The sequence below is a fragment of the Hippocampus zosterae genome, chromosome 6 (assembly GCF_025434085.1).
Source record: "Hippocampus zosterae strain Florida chromosome 6, ASM2543408v3, whole genome shotgun sequence".
In the NCBI taxonomy this organism is placed as follows: Eukaryota; Metazoa; Chordata; class Actinopteri; order Syngnathiformes; family Syngnathidae; genus Hippocampus; species Hippocampus zosterae.
The window spans coordinates 9,186,484-9,206,771 of NC_067456.1; the positions used below are offsets into that span (position 1 = coordinate 9,186,484).

At 42.8% G+C, this 20,288-nt stretch overlaps 1 protein-coding gene and 4 long non-coding RNA genes across 55 annotated transcripts in view; 2 read left to right on the forward strand and 3 right to left on the reverse strand.

The window, feature by feature from the left end:
- The first annotated feature begins 35 nt into the window (after positions 1-35).
- On the forward strand, positions 36-12,641 carry LOC127601741 (uncharacterized). 2 transcript variants are annotated; one of them, XR_007962615.1, is made up of 3 exons: positions 36-85; positions 11,784-11,975; positions 12,334-12,641. It is a non-coding gene; the product is annotated as an uncharacterized LOC127601741 (long non-coding RNA). The 2 variants fall into 2 exon arrangements; XR_007962614.1 differs by lacking the exon at positions 36-85 and having other exon boundaries at positions 11,734-11,975.
- LOC127601743 (uncharacterized) lies at positions 92-727 on the forward strand. Its single transcript, XR_007962619.1, has 2 exons — positions 92-278; positions 626-727. It is a non-coding gene; the product is annotated as an uncharacterized LOC127601743 (long non-coding RNA).
- Positions 1,561-20,288, reverse strand: part of tut7 (terminal uridylyl transferase 7) — a 50,197-nt gene continuing 31,469 nt past the window's right edge. For 7 of the 50 annotated variants that reach the window (XM_052067144.1, XM_052067142.1, XM_052067132.1 and 4 more), the window contains exons 12-29: positions 20,098-20,275; positions 19,389-20,023; positions 19,042-19,192; positions 18,717-18,803; positions 18,506-18,606; positions 18,101-18,158; positions 17,918-18,021; positions 17,752-17,841; positions 5,824-5,937; positions 5,184-5,261; positions 4,930-5,107; positions 4,600-4,647; positions 4,414-4,505; positions 3,948-4,063; positions 3,673-3,857; positions 3,323-3,390; positions 3,178-3,238; positions 1,561-2,716 (exon numbers count right to left, since the gene is read on the reverse strand). In XM_052067144.1, the coding sequence (XP_051923104.1) occupies positions 2,658-2,716; positions 3,178-3,238; positions 3,323-3,390; positions 3,673-3,857; positions 3,948-4,063; positions 4,414-4,505; positions 4,600-4,647; positions 4,930-5,107; positions 5,184-5,261; positions 5,824-5,937; positions 17,752-17,841; positions 17,918-18,021; positions 18,101-18,158; positions 18,506-18,606; positions 18,717-18,803; positions 19,042-19,192; positions 19,389-20,023; positions 20,098-20,275 (2,403 nt within the window). In that variant the 3' untranslated portion in view covers positions 1,561-2,657. Of the gene's footprint in view, positions 2,717-3,177; positions 3,239-3,322; positions 3,391-3,672; positions 3,858-3,947; positions 4,064-4,413; positions 4,506-4,599; positions 4,648-4,929; positions 5,108-5,183; positions 5,262-5,823; positions 5,938-6,014; positions 6,105-6,180; positions 6,285-6,363; positions 6,422-6,768; positions 6,870-6,979; positions 7,067-7,304; positions 7,456-7,651; positions 8,287-8,360; positions 8,539-8,715; positions 8,851-8,921; positions 9,042-9,120; positions 9,248-15,684; positions 15,801-16,150; positions 16,243-16,336; positions 16,385-16,666; positions 16,845-16,920; positions 16,999-17,560; positions 17,675-17,751; positions 17,842-17,917; positions 18,022-18,100; positions 18,159-18,505; positions 18,607-18,716; positions 18,804-19,041; positions 19,193-19,388; positions 20,024-20,097; positions 20,276-20,288 lie in introns of all 50 variants that reach the window. The other 43 variants (XM_052067128.1, XM_052067130.1, XM_052067133.1 and 40 more) reach the window with 26 other exon arrangements.
- On the reverse strand, positions 9,934-11,690 carry LOC127601745 (uncharacterized). Its single transcript, XR_007962621.1, has 3 exons — positions 11,604-11,690; positions 10,184-10,255; positions 9,934-10,054 (listed from the first exon to the last, which is right to left on the reverse strand). It is a non-coding gene; the product is annotated as an uncharacterized LOC127601745 (long non-coding RNA).
- On the reverse strand, positions 10,558-11,596 carry LOC127601747 (uncharacterized). Its single transcript, XR_007962623.1, has 3 exons — positions 11,147-11,596; positions 10,986-11,059; positions 10,558-10,904 (listed from the first exon to the last, which is right to left on the reverse strand). It is a non-coding gene; the product is annotated as an uncharacterized LOC127601747 (long non-coding RNA).

The window sequence follows — 20,288 nt, forward strand, 5'->3', positions numbered from 1 at the left end:
TAATGTGTTAAGAAGATAAAATCTGATACGATCTGACAAAATGGCCGCTGTGCAAGACAATGAGGAAGAGTGGGGGGAATTTGAGGTCTGAACCAGTCACTTGATCAAACACATTATTAGTCACTTCATCATCATAAGAAAAATGGTCACCCTTCCCAAACATAAGTTTTAGGGTCAACATGAAAGAAGTATTTAAGTGTTTACCGCCAGTTTTACAGCAGATTGCTTTTCCGACAATTCCAACAAACTGCTTCAGCTTCGATCTGTGGAGCGAAAAGGTGAGCAAACCGCTGCTTGCATTCTACACGAGAATTTTACGTAATCGGGGATGAGAGTTTTACAACGATCGGCAAATGTCTGTTTTTTTTCGGAGAGAAATGACTTTTAACAAATTAAGTGCAAATCCGTCCAGCGCAAAATGTCACCCGTGCATGTTTACCTCATTTATTGTGCCTTATGTGTTTGGCATTAGCAGCGTCCAAGTTTGAGTCCCCCGTCCCAGGTCAATGAGTAGATTTTTTTCTCTCGTTCTCATCTCTGACTTAATGTGTTTTTGTGATAGATGTGTCCACTGATGTACTGGATCGTATCATACTGAGATCCGTCCCTCATATATTGCCCTTAGAGATTAACCAATATGTCCAGACTGTTGAAGATCATCCTGGTGGTGGCCATGTGTGTGCTCTTTTTAGCCACACTGACGTTCAGCGCAGAGGCCCACACAAAATTCAAATTACAGCAGCGGGCATCATCCGGACGCAGTTCATGCCACCCATAGTGCTGTGACTTGAACGTGATGATAGAACCAAGATGTGGGGATTACTAATTAAACACAGCACAACCAAGACAAGCTGTAAAAGTTCTTTTTAAGTCTTGCCATGTCATAGGAACAACTCTGTTCTCCTACACACACAAAATAAAATGAATCCAAAACATCACCCAAATTTGAGGGTTTTTTTCCCTTCTTGATGACGCGAAGTTGACAAACTAAGAATAGACTATAAATTAATGCACTCGCTAGAAACAAATACACTTGCGCAGTCTGCTTTTCACTTCGGCTATTGAGGGCGCACTGCTGCAAATTGTCCTCCTCCATCAAACTCCGTACTACTTATTTTCTGACTGTACTTTTTACTCTCACAAATGTTTTGAACTTTTTTCGATGCCGTTTTCTGTGACCCATGTTTATTTTTGAGACCAAGTTCAAAATAGTGCGACCTCTTAATTTTTTTAATTGGAGAGTTTGCAATTTCTCCTTATGCCTGCGTGGCTTTTCTGCAGTACTTTAGTTTCCTCCCACTTTCCCAAAACATGCATAGTAGGTCAATTGAACATTCTATATCATCCCTCACTGTGAGTGTGAATGGTTGCTTGTCTTTGTGTCCTACAGTTGGTTGGCAACCAGTTCAGGGTGTAATCATATACAGTAATACAAAAAAATAAATAGAATGAAATCAATTCAATTCTACACTATATGCAAATGTACTGCGATGCACCTGACTATGAAATGATTTGTAATCAAGAAGAGTCCTCTGGAAGAGAAAATATTTAAGGACACCATTGGGATTTGGTTTGAATTTAATGACTAAAATGGACTGCAAAGCCATATCCGGCACACTGAACATCAATCAGTCAAAATTGGACACAAAAAAGAAACCGTAAGGCTGCAGTCTTCCAAAACAACCGAAAGTTTACAATATCAACAACATTCTTTAATAAAATTCAACCTTACGTCACGACTGCAATAAAGCGAGAGCGTCTATGAGTCACGAGCATTTTTTTTCTTTTTTAAACATCTAGCAGCAACAGAAATAGAGGATCATGACCCCCCCTCGCAGTGCAGCTACCGATCCGTGGCAGTCAAATAGATGTCTCTTCACCGTATTACTCTCTAAATGTAGGCCTTTAGCATCATTACGTCCATCTCAACCATTTTTATTGGCTTGTGATAGCTTGCTCCAAAAGGGTGAGGACGGTCTGGGTCTGCCAGTTTTGTTTATAAAAAAAGTGGACCAGCAGTCTCTTAAAATGAAACAATGATCCTAAAATATATACACACATCTACACAGAGGAAGCTACTTGTTAGCAACTTTTAAAGCAGTTGGGAAATGGGCTTGTGGATATCAGTGCAAAGGACAAATCAAATTTAAAATATTAAAATAATATAAATTAAAAGAATAAATGTGGCCAGGTAAAAGTTAAGGTCGTTTCACCATTGAAACATCAATATAAATAGAGATACAGAAATCAAGCAAGCTCATGTCAAACACTTTCAGAACAGTACAAAATTAATAGAAATCAACAATTCATGCTTTCATTGGCCAGAACAAGCTCTAGTTGGCTTCCTATTTCACCAGTTTTTTTTTTATACAACTAACTGAATATCAAAGATAGATGATCCAACCATTGTTGCAGGTGTTGTTAAAATCAACATTTAAAAAAGGGGGTGGGGGGATGTGGGGAGGGGAAGAAAAAATTAAAATAAAAACTTTAAAAAGGCCCAAGATGGCTTCAAGTCAAGGCGTCCTGGCTTTGGCTTTTAAATGGGCTCCTTGGTGTCAGCCCGACAGACCCCTGTTCAGACTGACATGGTTTCCGGGGCGGGTCGCCGTCTGTCTGGACACAAGTTGAACCTTAAGGGTCTGTGCAGCTGCCGCTCACTCCACCGGGCTCTTCCTGTGACTGGCGCGACCTAAACTGCGGGTCGCTAAACTGCCTGAACCACAAGCAAGAGTACATTTTTGAAAAACACCGCTCAAAACTAAAACCGCACACCGTGTTATTGCAACACTTCTGTTATTTGAGGCATGTTCTTTCCCCTCGAGCCAATGCGCATGGATGAGGAAAATAAAACAGAACTTTCTCAATTTTACTTTTGGGTTGCACAATCATTATCAATATAAATATTTTTACGTGGGGAAAAATGTCACTGAAGTTGGGACGTTGTGTTGATTAAACATAGCTTGAACATGATTTGCAAGTCACTGTGTTTTGTTTTTATTTATGATTAACACAATGTCTTCGAGTAGCGTAGCTCCATGCTTGTTATCTCAACGGAGAGCTGAGATTATTATTTTTTTGATCATGCCAAAACCTCATTTTTGTGACTCATTTTGCTGCGGCCGGTAAAAACGAATGTTACCAACATTCAGAATCTGAAATAGACAACAGACATACCTGCTTGTGGACTTAGCGTCACATGTTGATGCCTTTTGTTCTCATCATTTAATGGTGAATTCTGGGGAAGGGAAATTCAACAGAGTCGTAAAAACAATGTCCAAAAATGTGTATCTCACTCACGGACTTTAAACTAAATTCATACTTGTTTCTCTCTAAAATTCCTCACGAGGCCTGCTGAGGGCGAAGGGAAGTTTTCCATTTTCGTATTTCCTATCAGACAAAATAGAAAAAGGTTAAGGCTCTCCAACTGGAGAAGCAAGAGGCGGACATGGAGATATCTAATATTTTTTGCAGTCAAGTATTCTTTCAGTGAGTCGTGGATTTTGCAAAATCAAACATTAAAACTTGCATGTGAGTCGCTGGTGTTATTTTTGTCCACTTGAGGGCGCCATACTGAATTGTAATATAGTTCCCGTGACTTGGGAGTATGTGTTTCTGTGTAGCATGAAAGAAGGTGCATGATCCCGTAAAAGACAAAAAGACGTGGTGAACCTCTGTAGAGCTGACAGTCCTTCTTGATGTGAGCGCTGGACCCACACAGGAAGCAGCAGCGCGGCTCCGCAGCGTCACGCCACCTCCAGTGTTCACTTTTGTGTCTGCTCGGCAGGTCCTCCCCCGTGTCCACTCGCTCACGCATGCCGTCCGGCCTTCTCTCAGAGTCGTGCCTGTGCCTGGATCTGTGTGATGCAAAAAAATACAAATTTAAAAATCACCCCACTTGTGTACCCGGTCCTTTCACTTTCGAGCCTGTGGCCGACGATACTCACTTCCGGCGCATTGGGCAGTCTTTCATAAAGTGACCGATCTTGCCACAGATGCGACAGCAGCGGTCGTTGGGGGCCACTTCTCCCTCGGTGAGGACTTGGGGGTCAAAAAAGTACTCCTGGGCAATTGTGCAGATGAATCACAAAGTTAAGACAAGAAGTTTAACTTAGCAGGTGGGCAAATCAATTTTGTAAACTTCTTTTGACATTTCCTGTAACCGAACTGAACAAAAACTAAAAATAAATGTGGTTTTGTTACCCGGAACAATAATGAAACATAAATGACTTTCTTCGAAGCCTTTAACAAAGACTATTAATGAAACTAAAAAGCTGGTCTGGGACTAAGGAATCCAACTGGTGACAAAACGGCCTCGTATCAGGCTGTACAACTCATGCGCGGTCAGATCACGATCATATTTTGACAATAACGGCACATGAACACCAGGAGGTTGAAATGGCAAATACCAACCATCTGACGGGGGTACTCGGGAGGGAACGCCGTCACGGGGGTGCCAAACACAGTTCTGCCGTTGATGAAAGCCTTCATGATGAAATTGGTCACTGTAACAATGAAAATAAAGAACAAATGTGGCAGCGGAGACATATCTGAGAGGTCACATCAACAAAACATGATAATCAGTTAAAATGACCTTACTTTTCCTGGACAGACCAGCACCAAGATTGTGACTGAGGTCAAACGGATCTGCAGTGCGAAAAGAGAAACGGCATTTTGAGCACACAATCAAAATACAGTGCAATTGCAAATAAATAATTTTGAACAAAAACATTTTGAAATTGCAGAGGAAGACAATGGAAAACACGTTTTCAAAGCCTTGCGAGTTTGTCCCGTGCCTTCGAGGTGAAATATCAAGTTGGCTGAAACTTCAACATTAAAAGGCTGTTCATCTCATTGAATGAACTCAAAATGGTGCCGTCGAAGTCAAACCCGTATCCGCTCCCGCGAACGTCCGCGGCACCGACTGACCTTCAATGACGATGTATTTGGACGTCCACTGCTTGTTGAAGGTGGTGAGACGGGCTTTCTGACGGGTGCACACCACATGCTCTTTAAAGTCAAAGTCCTCCGTGTAGAAGCGAAGGAGGCCGAGCCACAGTTCCCCCACCGTCTCAGTGTTCGTTCCGTACTGCGGCCACCGACTGGGCTGCGAGTCAAGCAAAGATTGAGTACGTTGGCGCAATACGACAGGGACACAATCAAAGTGTACGCAAGGTACCGACCAGTGTTTTTAAATCATCAAAGAAATACACATTCCAGCCATCCGCGATGACCTCGGGCTTGTTGTCACCATCGTAAAGCTGCAAAACACACAACAGGTTTTACAACATATGAGTCAGCGCATAGATGTGATTTTTTTTTTCACTCAAAAATTTGGGCTCTAATTGCTAGCTATGGTGGTAGATCGTGATCAATTACTTGAAAAAAAGACTGGCTTCTAACTGTTAACTCTAAATTTAACAAACATAATCAAATTATTAATATTCTAAAAGTGTGCCAGCTTCATTCGAGTTTGTTTCCAAGGTCGAAGCGCAGACCAAGGTTATAGTTCTGGATTTTTCACTACGATTAGCTTTTATTTTGCTTTAACTCTTTTTTTTCAGTTAGTTTTAACCAGTGGGGTAACAATTGTTTTATCATTTCAAAAACAATTTGTTTTTAGTTTAGTTGGTGTATTTATTATTTTTGTCTGGATAATTTGTTGAGCGCAAAAGAGAAAAAAAATGTCACCATACTAAAGTAAATTACAATTCCCAAAAGACTATTCGATCTTCTGTCTGGCCAGATATGCACTTCGGATAGGAGGAGCGTCATTTTGGCGGGAACACAAAATACAACATTCAGAATTTTGTTCAAATGTACCTCCTGTAACACGGGTATAAGAGGTGGATCCCTCTGCTGGAGGAAAAAGAGAACCATCAGGGTGTAGGCGTAAGACGAGAGACTGCCGCGCGAGGCATCGCCAATGTCACAAATCTGCAATTGGAACAGCGACTGGATTACGCAAAAGGAGCAACATTTCAAAGACAGCTCGTGGTGTGTGACATACAGACCTTGGCAAACACCTTCATGACATAACAGAGGATCTTCACCCTCCTGTCAATGGCGGCGTATAACGCCAGCAGCCGCGTGTTGTGCAAAGCCTGCGGTTGGAAAGCAAACCTTTAATTGTGTGTTATAGACACTTGAATCGGAAACAAATTGCCGTGAACTTCCTACCAGTCGATTGTAAAGGCTTATGTCCCCCTCCAGACCAGTGCGGACATGGTAGAACTTCACAATGGGGACTTTGGCTGTAGTAATTGGCAGGATGTTCCTCAAATCTTTGAGGAGAGAGAAGGAAAAAAAAATCCGCAATACATTAGCATGTACAACTTGAATGAGGAATCAAATGCTTTTTACCAGGGTGTTTCCTCAGAAGCTTTGCAAGGCGCTCAATTATATTGATGCAGTCAACATCCTGGGGAGAAAAAAATTGGAAGCAAAGTCATATTTTTGCAGCCTGAGATACTAAAACGAGTGATGAACCCATAAACACAGTAGCATCAAAACATCGCACCCCCCCCCATGTTTTTAACCCTTTCATGCACCCTGCAACCTGATAACATGATAAGATGTCCACTGTAGTAACCACTGTCTCTCAAAGGGTTAATATATCTACATATTAAATATATATATTCTTTTTTCGTTTATATTTTCAGTGACAATTAAGGTCATTACAATCATGATGTGAAATTTTCATACAGTTTCAGCCAATAAAACGGTTTTACAAGCACGCCTTTGAAATATGACAATAAGATGACATACGTCGATGTTGTCCTGGCCCTCTCGCACCATGCAGATGTCAAGGTCACTCTGCCTGAAGCCAAAACCATTTTTGGAAGATCCAAAGAGCTGCAGCCGTGCACCTGGCCACACAATAAAGGCAGAAATAATTCAAGTCATCCCACCGTGACTTCAAGGACAGGTTCGTAGTACATCACAGAAATTCAAAAGAGTGATTGAGGTTTTACTTCACCAGGGAACTGACGCCTGACAAAGGTCTCGAGATCTTGCAGGATGCGTTCTCTGACGGCCATTTCCAAGTCATCGGGCGCAAAGTCCACTGGAAACAACAACCAACATTCGATGTGCTTTGATTTTTAATCCGTTTCATTATTTTGGACTGGCAGCTGATAAAAAAGTAGTACAAAGTAGATAACAGTTCGGTCCAGTCAATACGTCTGTGACTGTCATGTCAAATGCAACGATCGGAATGACGACGCTCGCGGAAGCAACCGCTTATGTTTCCACACTTGTGCCTCAAACAATATCAATGATACAGTATGTCAAGGGTAACTCACCAAAACACTGCTCGCAGACTTGGTCAAGCACGTTGAGAAAGTCCGGTGTCATTGGGGGCAAAGGCCGCAACTCCACCTTCTTGAAATCCTCTGGACAATCTTTCTTCAAATGGCCATCGCGCTTGCACAAGCTGCACACAACCGTGTGCGACTGGGACGGACGGATGAGAGGGAAATATTGGAGTTGTTTTTTTCCCCCCCTAATTGAGTTGCTTTGAAATAACGTCTCGGTCGCTCTTTTTTAAAGGAATGAATGAAATTTTATATCACAAAAACCTGATATTTGAAAAAGGGCGTGTAGTCTTTACATCCACTATAATGATGATTGATGGGAATAAAAAACTCACCTTTCCTCTCGTGAACGCATGCTTGCTGAACTGATACGACTTTGCAGTCGGCATGTGGTGTTTATTTTCCGGGAGCTCATTTTCGACGGTGTCGGGTAAGCGCGGATGTGAGGCGACAGCGGGTGCCAGTTCTTCCTCCTCTTCATCATCATTCGACCCCGGGGTGTCCAAATCTGGAGGTTCCTCATCAGACAAAAGCTCCTCCCCCGAGATCTCGTCCACGGGGAAAATCTCCTCGTCCTCCGTGGTGAAGCTGTCCAAGTGACGTCTGCCTCGCGCCTCGGCATCTTCGTCCTCCTCTTCCTCAGAGAAGCTGCTCTTCCCCAAGTCCGCCTTTTCCTTCTCCCCTTCAGAGTCGCTGCCTTCCTCAATTTCATCCTCTTCCTCAATGATGCAATCAGAGTCTTCGGGGCCGTTTTCTTCACGTTGACTTTGGGACCCAATGCTCAGCTGACTCAACTCTTTCCCCTCACACGAGTCCTTTGCACTTCGTGCTGCCATCTTGTGATTGGCTGCCGGCGTGTTGAGGGGCAGTGCAAAGTACCTGTATGTTGTTTTGAGGCAATGCAGGATGTAGTCATACATTTGCTGGCTGTTAACAGAGCGGGCCACATTTCTCTTGACAGCAAAAGGGTCTACAAGCAACAGAAATATGCATGAGTTTGGTGCTCACGTGCTCACACTCAAAATCCGACATTCTGCTTATTACCCTCCACGGCGATGCGTTTCTTGGGCCAGTCTTTTAACTCTCGGGAGAGGACGGCGCCGGTCCGTACGCTGACAACGTTGTCGGCCATGTTGAACTCCAGGGAATAGAAGCGGAGCATTTCGACCCAGAGAAAGCCGATCTCCACGGGGGGGTGAGGGTTCTGGAAAACCAGTGGAACCTAAAAGGTAAAGGAAACTTCATTCAAGGGGGTCCACGGTTGACAAGTTACCGAAATATGATGCTTGTAAGTTACGAACTGAGCACAATGAAGCACTTTGGGCAGTGACCAAAGGCTGCGAACTCATGTGCGCAAAAAGGCAGACTCGCTTGACGTAGTTCTACTGTGAATGTTTACCTTTCCCTTCATGGATGAGCCCTCTGGCGGCTGCGGTGCATCTTTGGCGGAAGAGGTGCAAGTCCAGTGCAAGTGTCCATCCTCCACACATGTGAAGTTGAAGTCTGAAAGCTTGCTCAGTGAAAAAGTCTTGATCTAAAAACATAACAGACCACCGTTAAAAATCAGGTTTGAAAAGCTAACCTAGCCCCAAATGAACTACAAACCGCTTGATTCAGATATGATGGCAAGAGAGGCTCTTTGCGCTGTTGTAAAAAGTAGATGACCATGAGCGCAAAGACATATGGAGGGAGCCCACCCTCGTCCGCACGGTCGATTTGACAGATCTACAACAAATACAAAAGTAAGACGTGGGATCATTTAGCTCTTTGATTTTGGAAAGAGTTCAACGGTAGCGAGCTTTACCTTAGCCCAACGCCGAAGTCCAAGAACCAGTGGGGGGAGGAGATGCTCCTGGTTGGCTAGGGTGGCTAGATAAGAGGTGGTTTGGAACGCATTTTCATTTCCTGCACTTACTTTGCAGAGGAGACCACTGTGAGGAAAAAAAAATGGCTGAATGACATTGTGCAGTCATTCGCTTGACACGACTGTCTCATATTCTTGCTGAAATTCACAGTAAAGTTGATGCCCATTAGTGAATTTTTGATTGTTGGAAAAATGGTGATTTAAAGAGTTGGCTGGGCCACGCACCTCTTCTTTTCTTTACAGATGACTACGGGCACACAAGCATGAAAATCGGCTTCCAGATCAACAAAAAGAGCTGAGGAGACACAAACAATACCCTTAAATAGAAGACACTATCTCCGACATTTCTGGTTCTCCCAAAACCATTTTGTTGGGGTCAAACAGAAAAAAGGTGACTCACGGCTCACGGTGAGACACTCTTTGACCGACATCAAGACATCTGGCTGATGCATCTGTGAATACATTCCATTTCAAAGCCTTTACACAACATAGGTATAATGTCCCCCCCCAAACAAACAAAAAAAAAAACAAACAAAAAAAAAGGAGAACACATGAATATGGTGCATTCTGCAAATGCCACATTCTCGAGTGCACAGAAGTATTGGCGCTGCCCGACTCACGTGAGGTGGATACTGTATGTCGATGTTGACATCAGAATCCTTGAATCCAAACTTCGTGCAAGATGATCCATAACGTAGTTCACTATATACCGGTAACTTGTACTCACACTATATTAGCTGAAATGATGTGTGTGTGTGTGTGAGCGAATCAAATCGGTTCTTGAGGGCCAACATCCTGCATGTTTTAGATGTTTCCCAACTTCAGCGCACATGATTAAAATGATCATTATCGAGCTTCTGCACAGCTTGCTGATCTTCAGGGATAAAAGACAAAATATTTGAGGCATGATAAACATGTCTCAACCGGTTGCTTGGTCAAAGACATTAATAGTCAACTCATCATCAATAGTCAATGAATCATCTTCAGAAAAATAAATTCTCACCTTTCTCAAACATTGTGCTTCATCAACCCGAGTTATTTAACTCATTCAGTACCAGCCAATTCTGGACCAAGTCTGAAAAGACGTTTATAAACGTCTTTGGGAGTGAATGAGAGGTTTACCCCACCGCAGGGCATCATTCGAGCCCAGTCCGCGGCTTCCAACAGTGTCCCACCCTACTTGCCATAGTGTGAGTGTGCATGGCCAGAGAACGTCATCATAAACATCAACACAGTTTTGTGCAGCTGTGACCATTTCAGATGGCCATTTAAAATATACATATACATATCTATATGTATATTTTTTTAGTCGTGTTGCCCCCCTTCATACAAATTGTAGCCGGCCGGGTCTTTGGAAAGACTGGACTGGACACAAAATAATTTTTAGGTGGGCTTTATTCCCGACTGAACAATGAAAAATTGTTCAGCATTAAGATGAAAGACTGAGATGTTAACTGAATTTTAAAAGGTCGAAAAGGGATCTAAGAGATCAAAGAACATCATTTAACAGATTACAGACAATTTCGCCACAATAGACAACAGCAGTGGCTTGCTTAATAGGGAAACAGAAATAAAAACACATTATTTCCAAACCACAATACTTCTTAGTGCAGAACAAATAATCATTACAACCCAATGTTTTGAGATGCATCCACACTTACTCGATATGTTCCGGTGTGTTGGGTGTGTACAAAGCACGTGGACAAACACAAATGATCTCCCCTCTGAAGAACAGATAACACAGTTCATATAATTTCAGTAAAAAAAAAAACATATTTACATCTTATAACATTGCGAATACTTACGCTGTACAGCTGTTCACACGACTCACTAGTGGTAGATTTCAAACTCCAAACCAAACCACTCCAGATATTGTGCTCTACAAATACCATTCAACTAATTACCGGTACTCATCTGTCCAAAATTAACACCTAACATGCGTCATGATAAACTAGTTACCAATTACCTGAATATCGCCAGGGTTACGAGGACGATCATGGGTGTATCAAGTTGGGACAAGCAGTGGGCACAGTTCAGCGACTACCCTCCTTTACGTGCATGTCACCCTTTCTGGTCTGATTCTCACACGCTGCATATCTTCCCGCGTGTTTTGATCTAGTGTGGCTCTTAAAGTGACAGTGCTACATTTGTTAAACAAGGAAGCCTTCACTACAAGCATCTAAGTAAGGTTCACCTGGTTACAGAATGCAAGAATCCACTGCTGTTCTCGTGTGCTGTTATTGTTTTTAGCATTAATTACTATCACAAGTCTCTTAGAACGTGTTTAGGAAACCTACATGTGCAGTCAGCAAAGGCATTCGTCATTCTCAGGCGTAAACTCTTTTCATCTTAAAAAATACATTCCAGTCACTTAATCCCATACATTTTCCTCATATGTACAAAGTAATAAAATCATTACACACCTGGTGGTACTTTTCCACTCCATTTCTCGAGGATTGTTTAGTCACAGCGGCCATTTTGTTTGGGAAGGGTGACCATTTTTCTTATGATGATAAGATAATGTGTTAAGAAGATAAAATCTGATACGATCTGACAAAATGGCCGCTGTGTAAGACAATGAGGAAGGGTGGGGGGAATTTGAGGTCTGAACCAGTTACTTGATCAAACACATTATTAGTCACTTCATCATCATAAGAAAAATGGTCACCCTTCCCAAACAAGAGTTTTAGGTCAACATGAAAGAAGTATTTAAGTGTTTACCGCCAGTTTTACAGCTGATTGCTTTTCCGACAATTCCAACAAACTGCTTCAGCTTCGATCTGTGGAGCGAAAAGGTGAGCAAACATCAGCCGCTGCTTGCATTCCACACGAGAATGTTACGTAATCAGGGATGAGAGTTTTACAACAATCGGCAAATTTCTGTTTTTTTTTTCGGACAGAAATGACTAGTGACAAATTAAGTGTAAACCCGTCCAGCGCAAAATGTCATCCGTGCATGTTTACGTCATTTAATGTGCCTTATGTGTTTGGCATTAGCAGCGTCCAAGTTTGAGGCCCCCGCCCCCTCCTAGATCAACGAGATTTTTTTTCTCTCGTTCTCATCCCTGACTAAATGTGTTTTTGTGATCCTTGTGTCCACTGATGTACTGGATCGTATAATACTGAGATCTGTCCCGCATATATTGCCCTTAGAGATCAACCAATATGTCCAGACTGTTGAAGATCATCCTGGTGGTGGCCATGTGTGTGCTCTTTTTAGCCACACTGACGTTCAGTGCAGAGGCCCACACAAAATCCAAGTTACAGCAGCGGGCATCATCCGAACCCAGTTCATGGCACCCATGGTGCTGTGCGATAGAACCAAGAAGTGGGGATTACTAATTAAACACAGCACAACCAAGACAAGCTGTAAAAGGTTTTTTTTTAAGTCTTGCCATGTCATAGGAACAATTCTGTTCTCCTACACACGAAAATTAAATGAATCCAAAACATCACCAAAATTTGAGTTTTTTTCCCTTCTTGATGACGTTAGAAGTTGACAAACTAAGAATAAACCATACATTAATGCACTCGCTAGAAACAAGTACACTTGCGCAGTCTGCTTCTTTTCACTTCGGCTATTGAGGGCGCACTGGTGCAAATTGTCCTCCTCCATCAAACTCCGTACTACTTACTTTCTGACTGTACTTTTTACTCTCACAAATGTTTTCTTTTTTCGATGCCGTTTTCTGTGGCCCATGTATATTTTTGAGACCAAGTTCAAATTTTGAGACCAAGTTCAAAATGGTGCCAGCGCTTAATTAATTATTTTAATTGGAGAGTTTGCAATTTCTCCTTATGCCTGCGTAGCTTTTCTGCAGGTACAGTACTTCAGTTTCCTCCCACTTTCCCAAAACATGCATAGTAGGTTAATTGGACATTCTATATTATCCCTCACTGTGAGTGTGAATGGTCGCATGTCTTTGTGTGTCCTGCAGTTGGTTGGCAACCAGTTCAGGGTGTAATCATATACAGTAATACAAAAAAATTAATAGAATGAAATCAATTCAATTCTACACTATACGCAAATATACTGCGATGCACCTGACTATGAAATAATTTGTAATCAAGAAGAGTCCTCTGGAAGAGAAAATATTTAAGGACACCGTTGGGATTTGGTTTGAATTTAATGACTAAAATGGACTGCAAAGCCGTATCCGGCACACTGAACATCAATCAGTCAAAATCGGACACAAAAAAAGAAACCGTAAGGCTGCAGTCTTCCAAAACAACCGAAAGTTTACAATATCAACCACATTCTTCAATAAAATTCAACCTTACGTTACGACTGCAATAAAGCGAGAGCGTCTATGAGTCACGAGCATTTTTTTTCCTTTTTTAAACATCTAGCAGCAACAGAAATAGAGGATCATGACCCCCCTCGCAGTGCAGCTACCGATCCGTGGCAGTCAAATAGATGTCTCTTCACCGTATTACTCTCTAAATGTAGGCCTTTAGCATCATTACGTCCATCTCGACCATTTTTATTGGCTTGTGATAGCTTGCTCCAAAAGGGTGAGGACGGTCTGGGTCTGGGTCTGCCAGTTTTGTTTATAAAAAAAGTGGACCAGCAGTCTCTTAAAATGAAACAATGATCCTAAAATATATACACACATCTACACAGAAGAAGCTACTTGTTAGCAACTTTTAAAGCAGTTGGGAAATGGGCTTGTGGGTATCAGTGCAAAGGACAAATCAAATTTAAAATATTAAAATAATATAAATTAAAAGAATAAATGTGGCCAGGTAAAAGTTAAGGTCGTTTCACCATTGAAACATCAATATAAATAGAGATACAGAAATCAAGCAAGCTCATGTCAAACACTTTCAGAACAGTACAAAATTAATAGAAATCAACAATTCATGCTTTCATTGGCCAGAACAAGCTCTAGTTGGCTTCCTATTTCACCAGTTTTTTTTTATACAACTAACTGAATATCAAAGATACATGATCCAACCATTGTTGCAGGTGTTGTTAAAATCAACATTTAAAAAAGGCGGTGGGGGGATGTGGGGAGGGAAAGAAAAAAATAAAATAAAAACTTTAAAAAGGCCCAAGATGGCTTCAAGTCAAGGCGTCCTGGCTTTGGATTTTAAATGGGCTCCTTGGTGTCAGCCCGACAGACCCCTGTTCAGACTGACATGGTTTCCGGGGCGGGTCGCCGTCTGTCTGGACACAAGTTGAACCTTAAGGGTCTGTGCAGCCGCCGCTCACTCCACCGGGCTCTTCCTGTGACTGGCGCGACCTAAACTGCGGGTCGCTAAACTGCCTGAACCACAAGCAAGAGTACATTTTTGAAAAACACCGCTCAAAACTAAAACCGCACACCGTGTTATTGCAACACTTCTGTTATTTGAGGCATGTTCTTTCCCCTCGAGCCAATGCGCATGGACGAGGAAAATAAAACAGAACTTTCTCAATTTTACTTTTGGGTTGCACAATCATTATCAATATAAATATTTTTACGTGGGGAAAAATGTCACTGAAGTTGGGACGCTGTGTTGATTAAACATAGCTTGAACATGATTTGCAAGTCACTGTGTTTTGTTTTTATTTATGATTAACACAATGTCTTCGAGTAGCGTAGCTCCATGCTTGTTATCTCAACGGAGAGCTGAGATTATTATTTTTTTGATCATGCCAAAACCTCATTTTTGTGACTCATTTTGCTGCGGCCGGTAAAAACGAATGTTACCAACATTCAGAATCTGAAATAGACAACAGACATACCTGCTTGTGGACTTAGCGTCACATGTTGATGCCTTTTGTTCTCATCATTTAATGGTGAATTCTGGGGAAGGGAAATTCAACAGAGTCGTAAAAACAATGTCCAAAAGTGTGTATCTCATTCACGGACTTTAAACTAAATTCATACTTGTTTCTCTCTAAAATTCCTCACAAGGCCTCCTGAGGGCGAAGGGAAGTTTTCCATTTTCGTATTTCCTATCAGACAAAATAGAAAAAGGCTAAGGCTCTCCAACTGGAGAAGCAAGAGGCGGACATGGAGATATCTAATAGTTTTTTCAGTCAAGTATTCTTTCAGTGAGTCGTGGATTTTGCAAAATCAAACATTAAAACCTGCATGTGAGTCGCTGGTGTTATTTTTGTCCACTTGAGGGCGCCATACTCAAATTGTAATATAGTTCCCGTGACTTGGGAGTATGTGTTTCTGTGTAGCATGAAAGAAGGTGCATGATCCCGGAAAAGACAAAAAGACGTGGTGAACCTCTGTAGAGCTGACAGTCCTTCTTGATGTGAGCGCTGGATCCACACAGGAAGCAGCAGCGCGGCTCCGCAGCGTCCCGCCACCTCCAGTGTTCACTTTTGTGTCTGCTCGGCAGGTCCTCCCCCGTGTCCACTCGCTCACGCATGCCGTCCGGTCTTCTCTCGGAGTCGTGCCTGTGCCTGGATCTGTGTGATGCAAAAAATTTTTAAAAATAAATAAACACCCCACTTGTGTACCCGGTCCTTTCACTTTCGAGCCTGTGGCCGACGATACTTACTTCCGGCGCATTGGGCAGTCTTTCATAAAGTGACCGATCTTGCCACAGATGCGACAGCAGCGGTCGTTGGGGGCCACTTCTCCCTCGGTGAGGACTTGGGGGTCAAAAAAGTACTCCTGGGCAATTGTGCAGACGAATCACAAAGTTAAGACAAGAAGTTTAAGTTAGCAGGTGGGCAAATCAATGTCGTAAACTTCTTTTGACATTTCCTGTAACCGAACTGAACAAAAACTAAAAATAAATGTGGTTTCGTTACCCTGAACAATAATGAAACATGAATGACTTTCTTTGAAGCCTTTAACAAAGACTATTAATGTAACTAAAAAGCTTGTCTGGGACTAAGGAATCCAACTGGTGACAAAACGGCCTCGTATCAGGCTGTACTACTCATGCGCGGTCAGATCACGTTCATATTTTGACAATAACGGCACATGAACACCAGGAGGTTGAAATGGCAAATACCAACCATCTGACGGGGGTACTCGGGAGGGAACGCCGTCACGGGGGTGCCAAACACAGTTCTGCCGTTGATGAAAGCCTTCATGATGAAATTGGTCACTGTAACAATTAAAATAAAGAACAAATGTGGCAGCGGAGACATATCTGAGAGATCACATCAACAAAACATGATAATCAGTTAAAATGACCTTACTTTTCCTGGACAGACCAGCACCAAGATTGTGACTGAGGTCAAACGGATCTGCAGTGCGAAAGGAGAAACGGCATTTTGAGCACACAATCAAAATACAGTGCAATTGCAAATAAATAATTTTGAACAAAAACATTTTGCAATTGCAGAGGAAGACAATGGAAAAAGAGTTTTCAAAGCCTTGCGAGTTTGTCCCGTGCCTTCGAGGTGAAATATCAAGTTGGCTGAAACTTCAACATTAAAAGGCTGTTCATCTCATTGAATGAACTCAAAACGGTGCCGTTGAAGTCAAACCCGTATCCGCTGCCGCGAACGTCCGCGGCACCGACTGACCTTCAATGACGATGTATTTGGACGTCCACTGCTTGTTGAAGGTGGTGAGACGGGCTTTCTGACGGGTGCACACCACATGCTCTTTAAAGTCAAAGTCCTCCGTGTAGAAGCGAAGGAGGCCGAGCCACAGTTCCCCCACCGTCTCAGTGTTCGTTCCGTACTGCGGCCACCGACTGGGCTGCGAGTCAAGCAAAGATTGAGTACGTTGGCGCGATACGACGGGGACACAATCAAAGTGTACGCAAGGTACCGACCAGTGTTTTTAAATCATCAAAGAAATACACATTCCAGCCATCTGCGATGACCTCGGGCTTGTTGTCACCATCGTAAAGCTGCAAAACACACAACAGGTTTTACAACATATGAGTCAGCGCATAGATGTGATTTTTTTTTTCACTCAAAAATTTGGGCTCTAATTGCTAGCTATGGTGGTAGATCGTGATCAATTACTTGAAAAAAAGACTGGCTTCTAACTGTTAACTCTAAATTTAACAAACATAATCAAATTATTAATATTCTAAAAGTGTGCCAGCTTCATTCGAGTTTGTTTCCAAGGTCGAAGCGCAGACCAAGGTTATAGTTCTGGATTTTTCACTACGATTAGCTTTTATTTTGCTTTAACTCTTTTTTTTCAGTTAGTTTTAACCAGTGGGGTAACAATTGTTTTATCATTTCAAAAACAATTTGTTTTTAGTTTAGTTGGTGTATTTATTATTTTTGTCTGGATAATTTGTTGAGCGCAAAAGAGAAAAAAAATGTCACCATACTAAAGTAAATTACAATTCCCAAAAGACTATTCGATCTTCTGTCTGGCCAGATATGCACTTCGGATAGGAGGAGCGTCATTTTGGCGGGAACACAAAATACAACATTCAGAATTTTGTTCAAATGTACCTCCTGTAACACGGGTATAAGAGGTGGATCCCTCTGCTGGAGGAAAAAGAGAACCATCAGGGTGTAGGCGTAAGACGAGAGACTGCCGCGCGAGGCATCGCCAATGTCACAAATCTGCAATTGGAACAGCGACTGGATTACGCAAAAGGAGCAACATTTCAAAGACAGCTCGTGGTGTGTGACATACAGACCTTGGCAAACACCTTCATGACATAACAGAGGATCTTCACCCTCCTGTCAATGGCGGCGTATAACGCCAGCAGCCGCGTGTTGTGCAAAGCCTGCGGTTGGAAAGCAAACCTTTAATTGTGTGTTATAGACACTTGAATCGGAAACAAATTGCCGTGAACTTCCTACCAGTCGATTGTAAAGGCTTATGTCCCCCTCCAGACCAGTGCGGACATGGTAGAACTTCACAATGGGGACTTTGGCTGTAGTAATTGGCAGGATGTTCCTCAAATCTTTGAGGAGAGAGAAGGAAAAAAAAATCCGCAATACATTAGCATGTACAACTTGAATGAGGAATCAAATGCTTTTTACCAGGGTGTTTCCTCAGAAGCTTTGCAAGGCGCTCAATTATATTGATGCAGTCAACATCCTGGGGAGAAAAAAATTGGAAGCAAAGTCATATTTTTGCAGCCTGAGATACTAAAACGAGTGATGAACCCATAAACACAGTAGCATCAAAACATCGCACCCCCCCCCATGTTTTTAACCCTTTCATGCACCCTGCAACCTGATAACATGATAAGATGTCCACTGTAGTAACCACTGTCTCTCAAAGGGTTAATATATCTACATATTAAATATATATATTCTTTTTTCGTTTATATTTTCAGTGACAATTAAGGTCATTACAATCATGATGTGAAATTTTCATACAGTTTCAGCCAATAAAACGGTTTTACAAGCACGCCTTTGAAATATGACAATAAGATGACATACGTCGATGTTGTCCTGGCCCTCTCGCACCATGCAGATGTCAAGGTCACTCTGCCTGAAGCCAAAACCATTTTTGGAAGATCCAAAGAGCTGCAGCCGTGCACCTGGCCACACAATAAAGGCAGAAATAATTCAAGTCATCCCACCGTGACTTCAAGGACAGGTTCGTAGTACATCACAGAAATTCAAAAGAGTGATTGAGGTTTTACTTCACCAGGGAACTGACGCCTGACAAAGGTCTCGAGATCTTGCAGGATGCGTTCTCTGACGGCCATTTCCAAGTCATCGGGCGCAAAGTCCACTGGAAACAACAACCAACATTCGATGTGCTTTGATTTTTAATCCGTTTCATTATTTTGGACTGGCAGCTGATAAAAAAGTAGTACAAAGTAGATAACAGTTCGGTCCAGTCAATACGTCTGTGACTGTCATGTCAAATGCAACGATCGGAATGACGACGCTCGCGGAAGCAACCGCTTATGTTTCCACACTTGTGCCTCAAACAATATCAATGATACAGTATGTCACGGGTAACTCACCAAAACACTGCTCGCAGACTTGGTCAAGCACGTTGAGAAAGTCCGGTGTCATTGGGGGCAAAGGCCGCAACTCCACCTTCTTGAAATCCTCTGGACAATCTTTCTTCAAATGGCCATCGCGCTTGCACAAGCTGCACACAACCGTGTGCGACTGGGACGGACGGATGAGAGGGAAATATTGGAGTTGTTTTTTTCCCCCCCTAATTGAGTTGCTTTGAAATAACGTCTCGGTCGCTCTTTTTTAAAGGAATGAATGAAATTTTATATCACAAAAACCTGATATTTGAAAAAGGGCGTGTAGTCTTTACATCCACTATAATGATGATTGATGGGAATAAAAAACTCACCTTTCCTCTCGTGAACGCATGCTTGCTGAACTGATACGACTTTGCAGTCGGCATGTGGTGTTTATTTTCCGGGAGCTCATTTTCGACGGTGTCGGGTAAGCGCGGATGTGAGGCGACAGCGGGTGCCAGTTCTTCCTCCTCTTCATCATCATTCGACCCCGGGGTGTCCAAATCTGGAGGTTCCTCATCAGACAAAAGCTCCTCCCCCGAGATCTCGTCCACGGGGAAAATCTCCTCGTCCTCCGTGGTGAAGCTGTCCAAGTGACGTCTGCCTCGCGCCTCGGCATCTTCGTCCTCCTCTTCCTCAGAGAAGCTGCTCTTCCCCAAGTCCGCCTTTTCCTTCTCCCCTTCAGAGTCGCTGCCTTCCTCAATTTCATCCTCTTCCTCAATGATGCAATCAGAGTCTTCGGGGCCGTTTTCTTCACGTTGACTTTGGGACCCAATGCTCAGCTGACTCAACTCTTTCCCCTCACACGAGTCCTTTGCACTTCGTGCTGCCATCTTGTGATTGGCTGCCGGCGTGTTGAGGGGCAGTGCAAAGTACCTGTATGTTGTTTTGAGGCAATGCAGGATGTAGTCATACATTTGCTGGCTGTTAACAGAGCGGGCCACATTTCTCTTGACAGCAAAAGGGTCTACAAGCAACAGAAATATGCATGAGTTTGGTGCTCACGTGCTCACACTCAAAATCCGACATTCTGCTTATTACCCTCCACGGCGATGCGTTTCTTGGGCCAGTCTTTTAACTCTCGGGAGAGGACGGCGCCGGTCCGTACGCTGACAACGTTGTCGGCCATGTTGAACTCCAGGGAATAGAAGCGGAGCATTTCGACCCAGAGAAAGCCGATCTCCACGGGGGGGTGAGGGTTCTGGAAAACCAGTGGAACCTAAAAGGTAAAG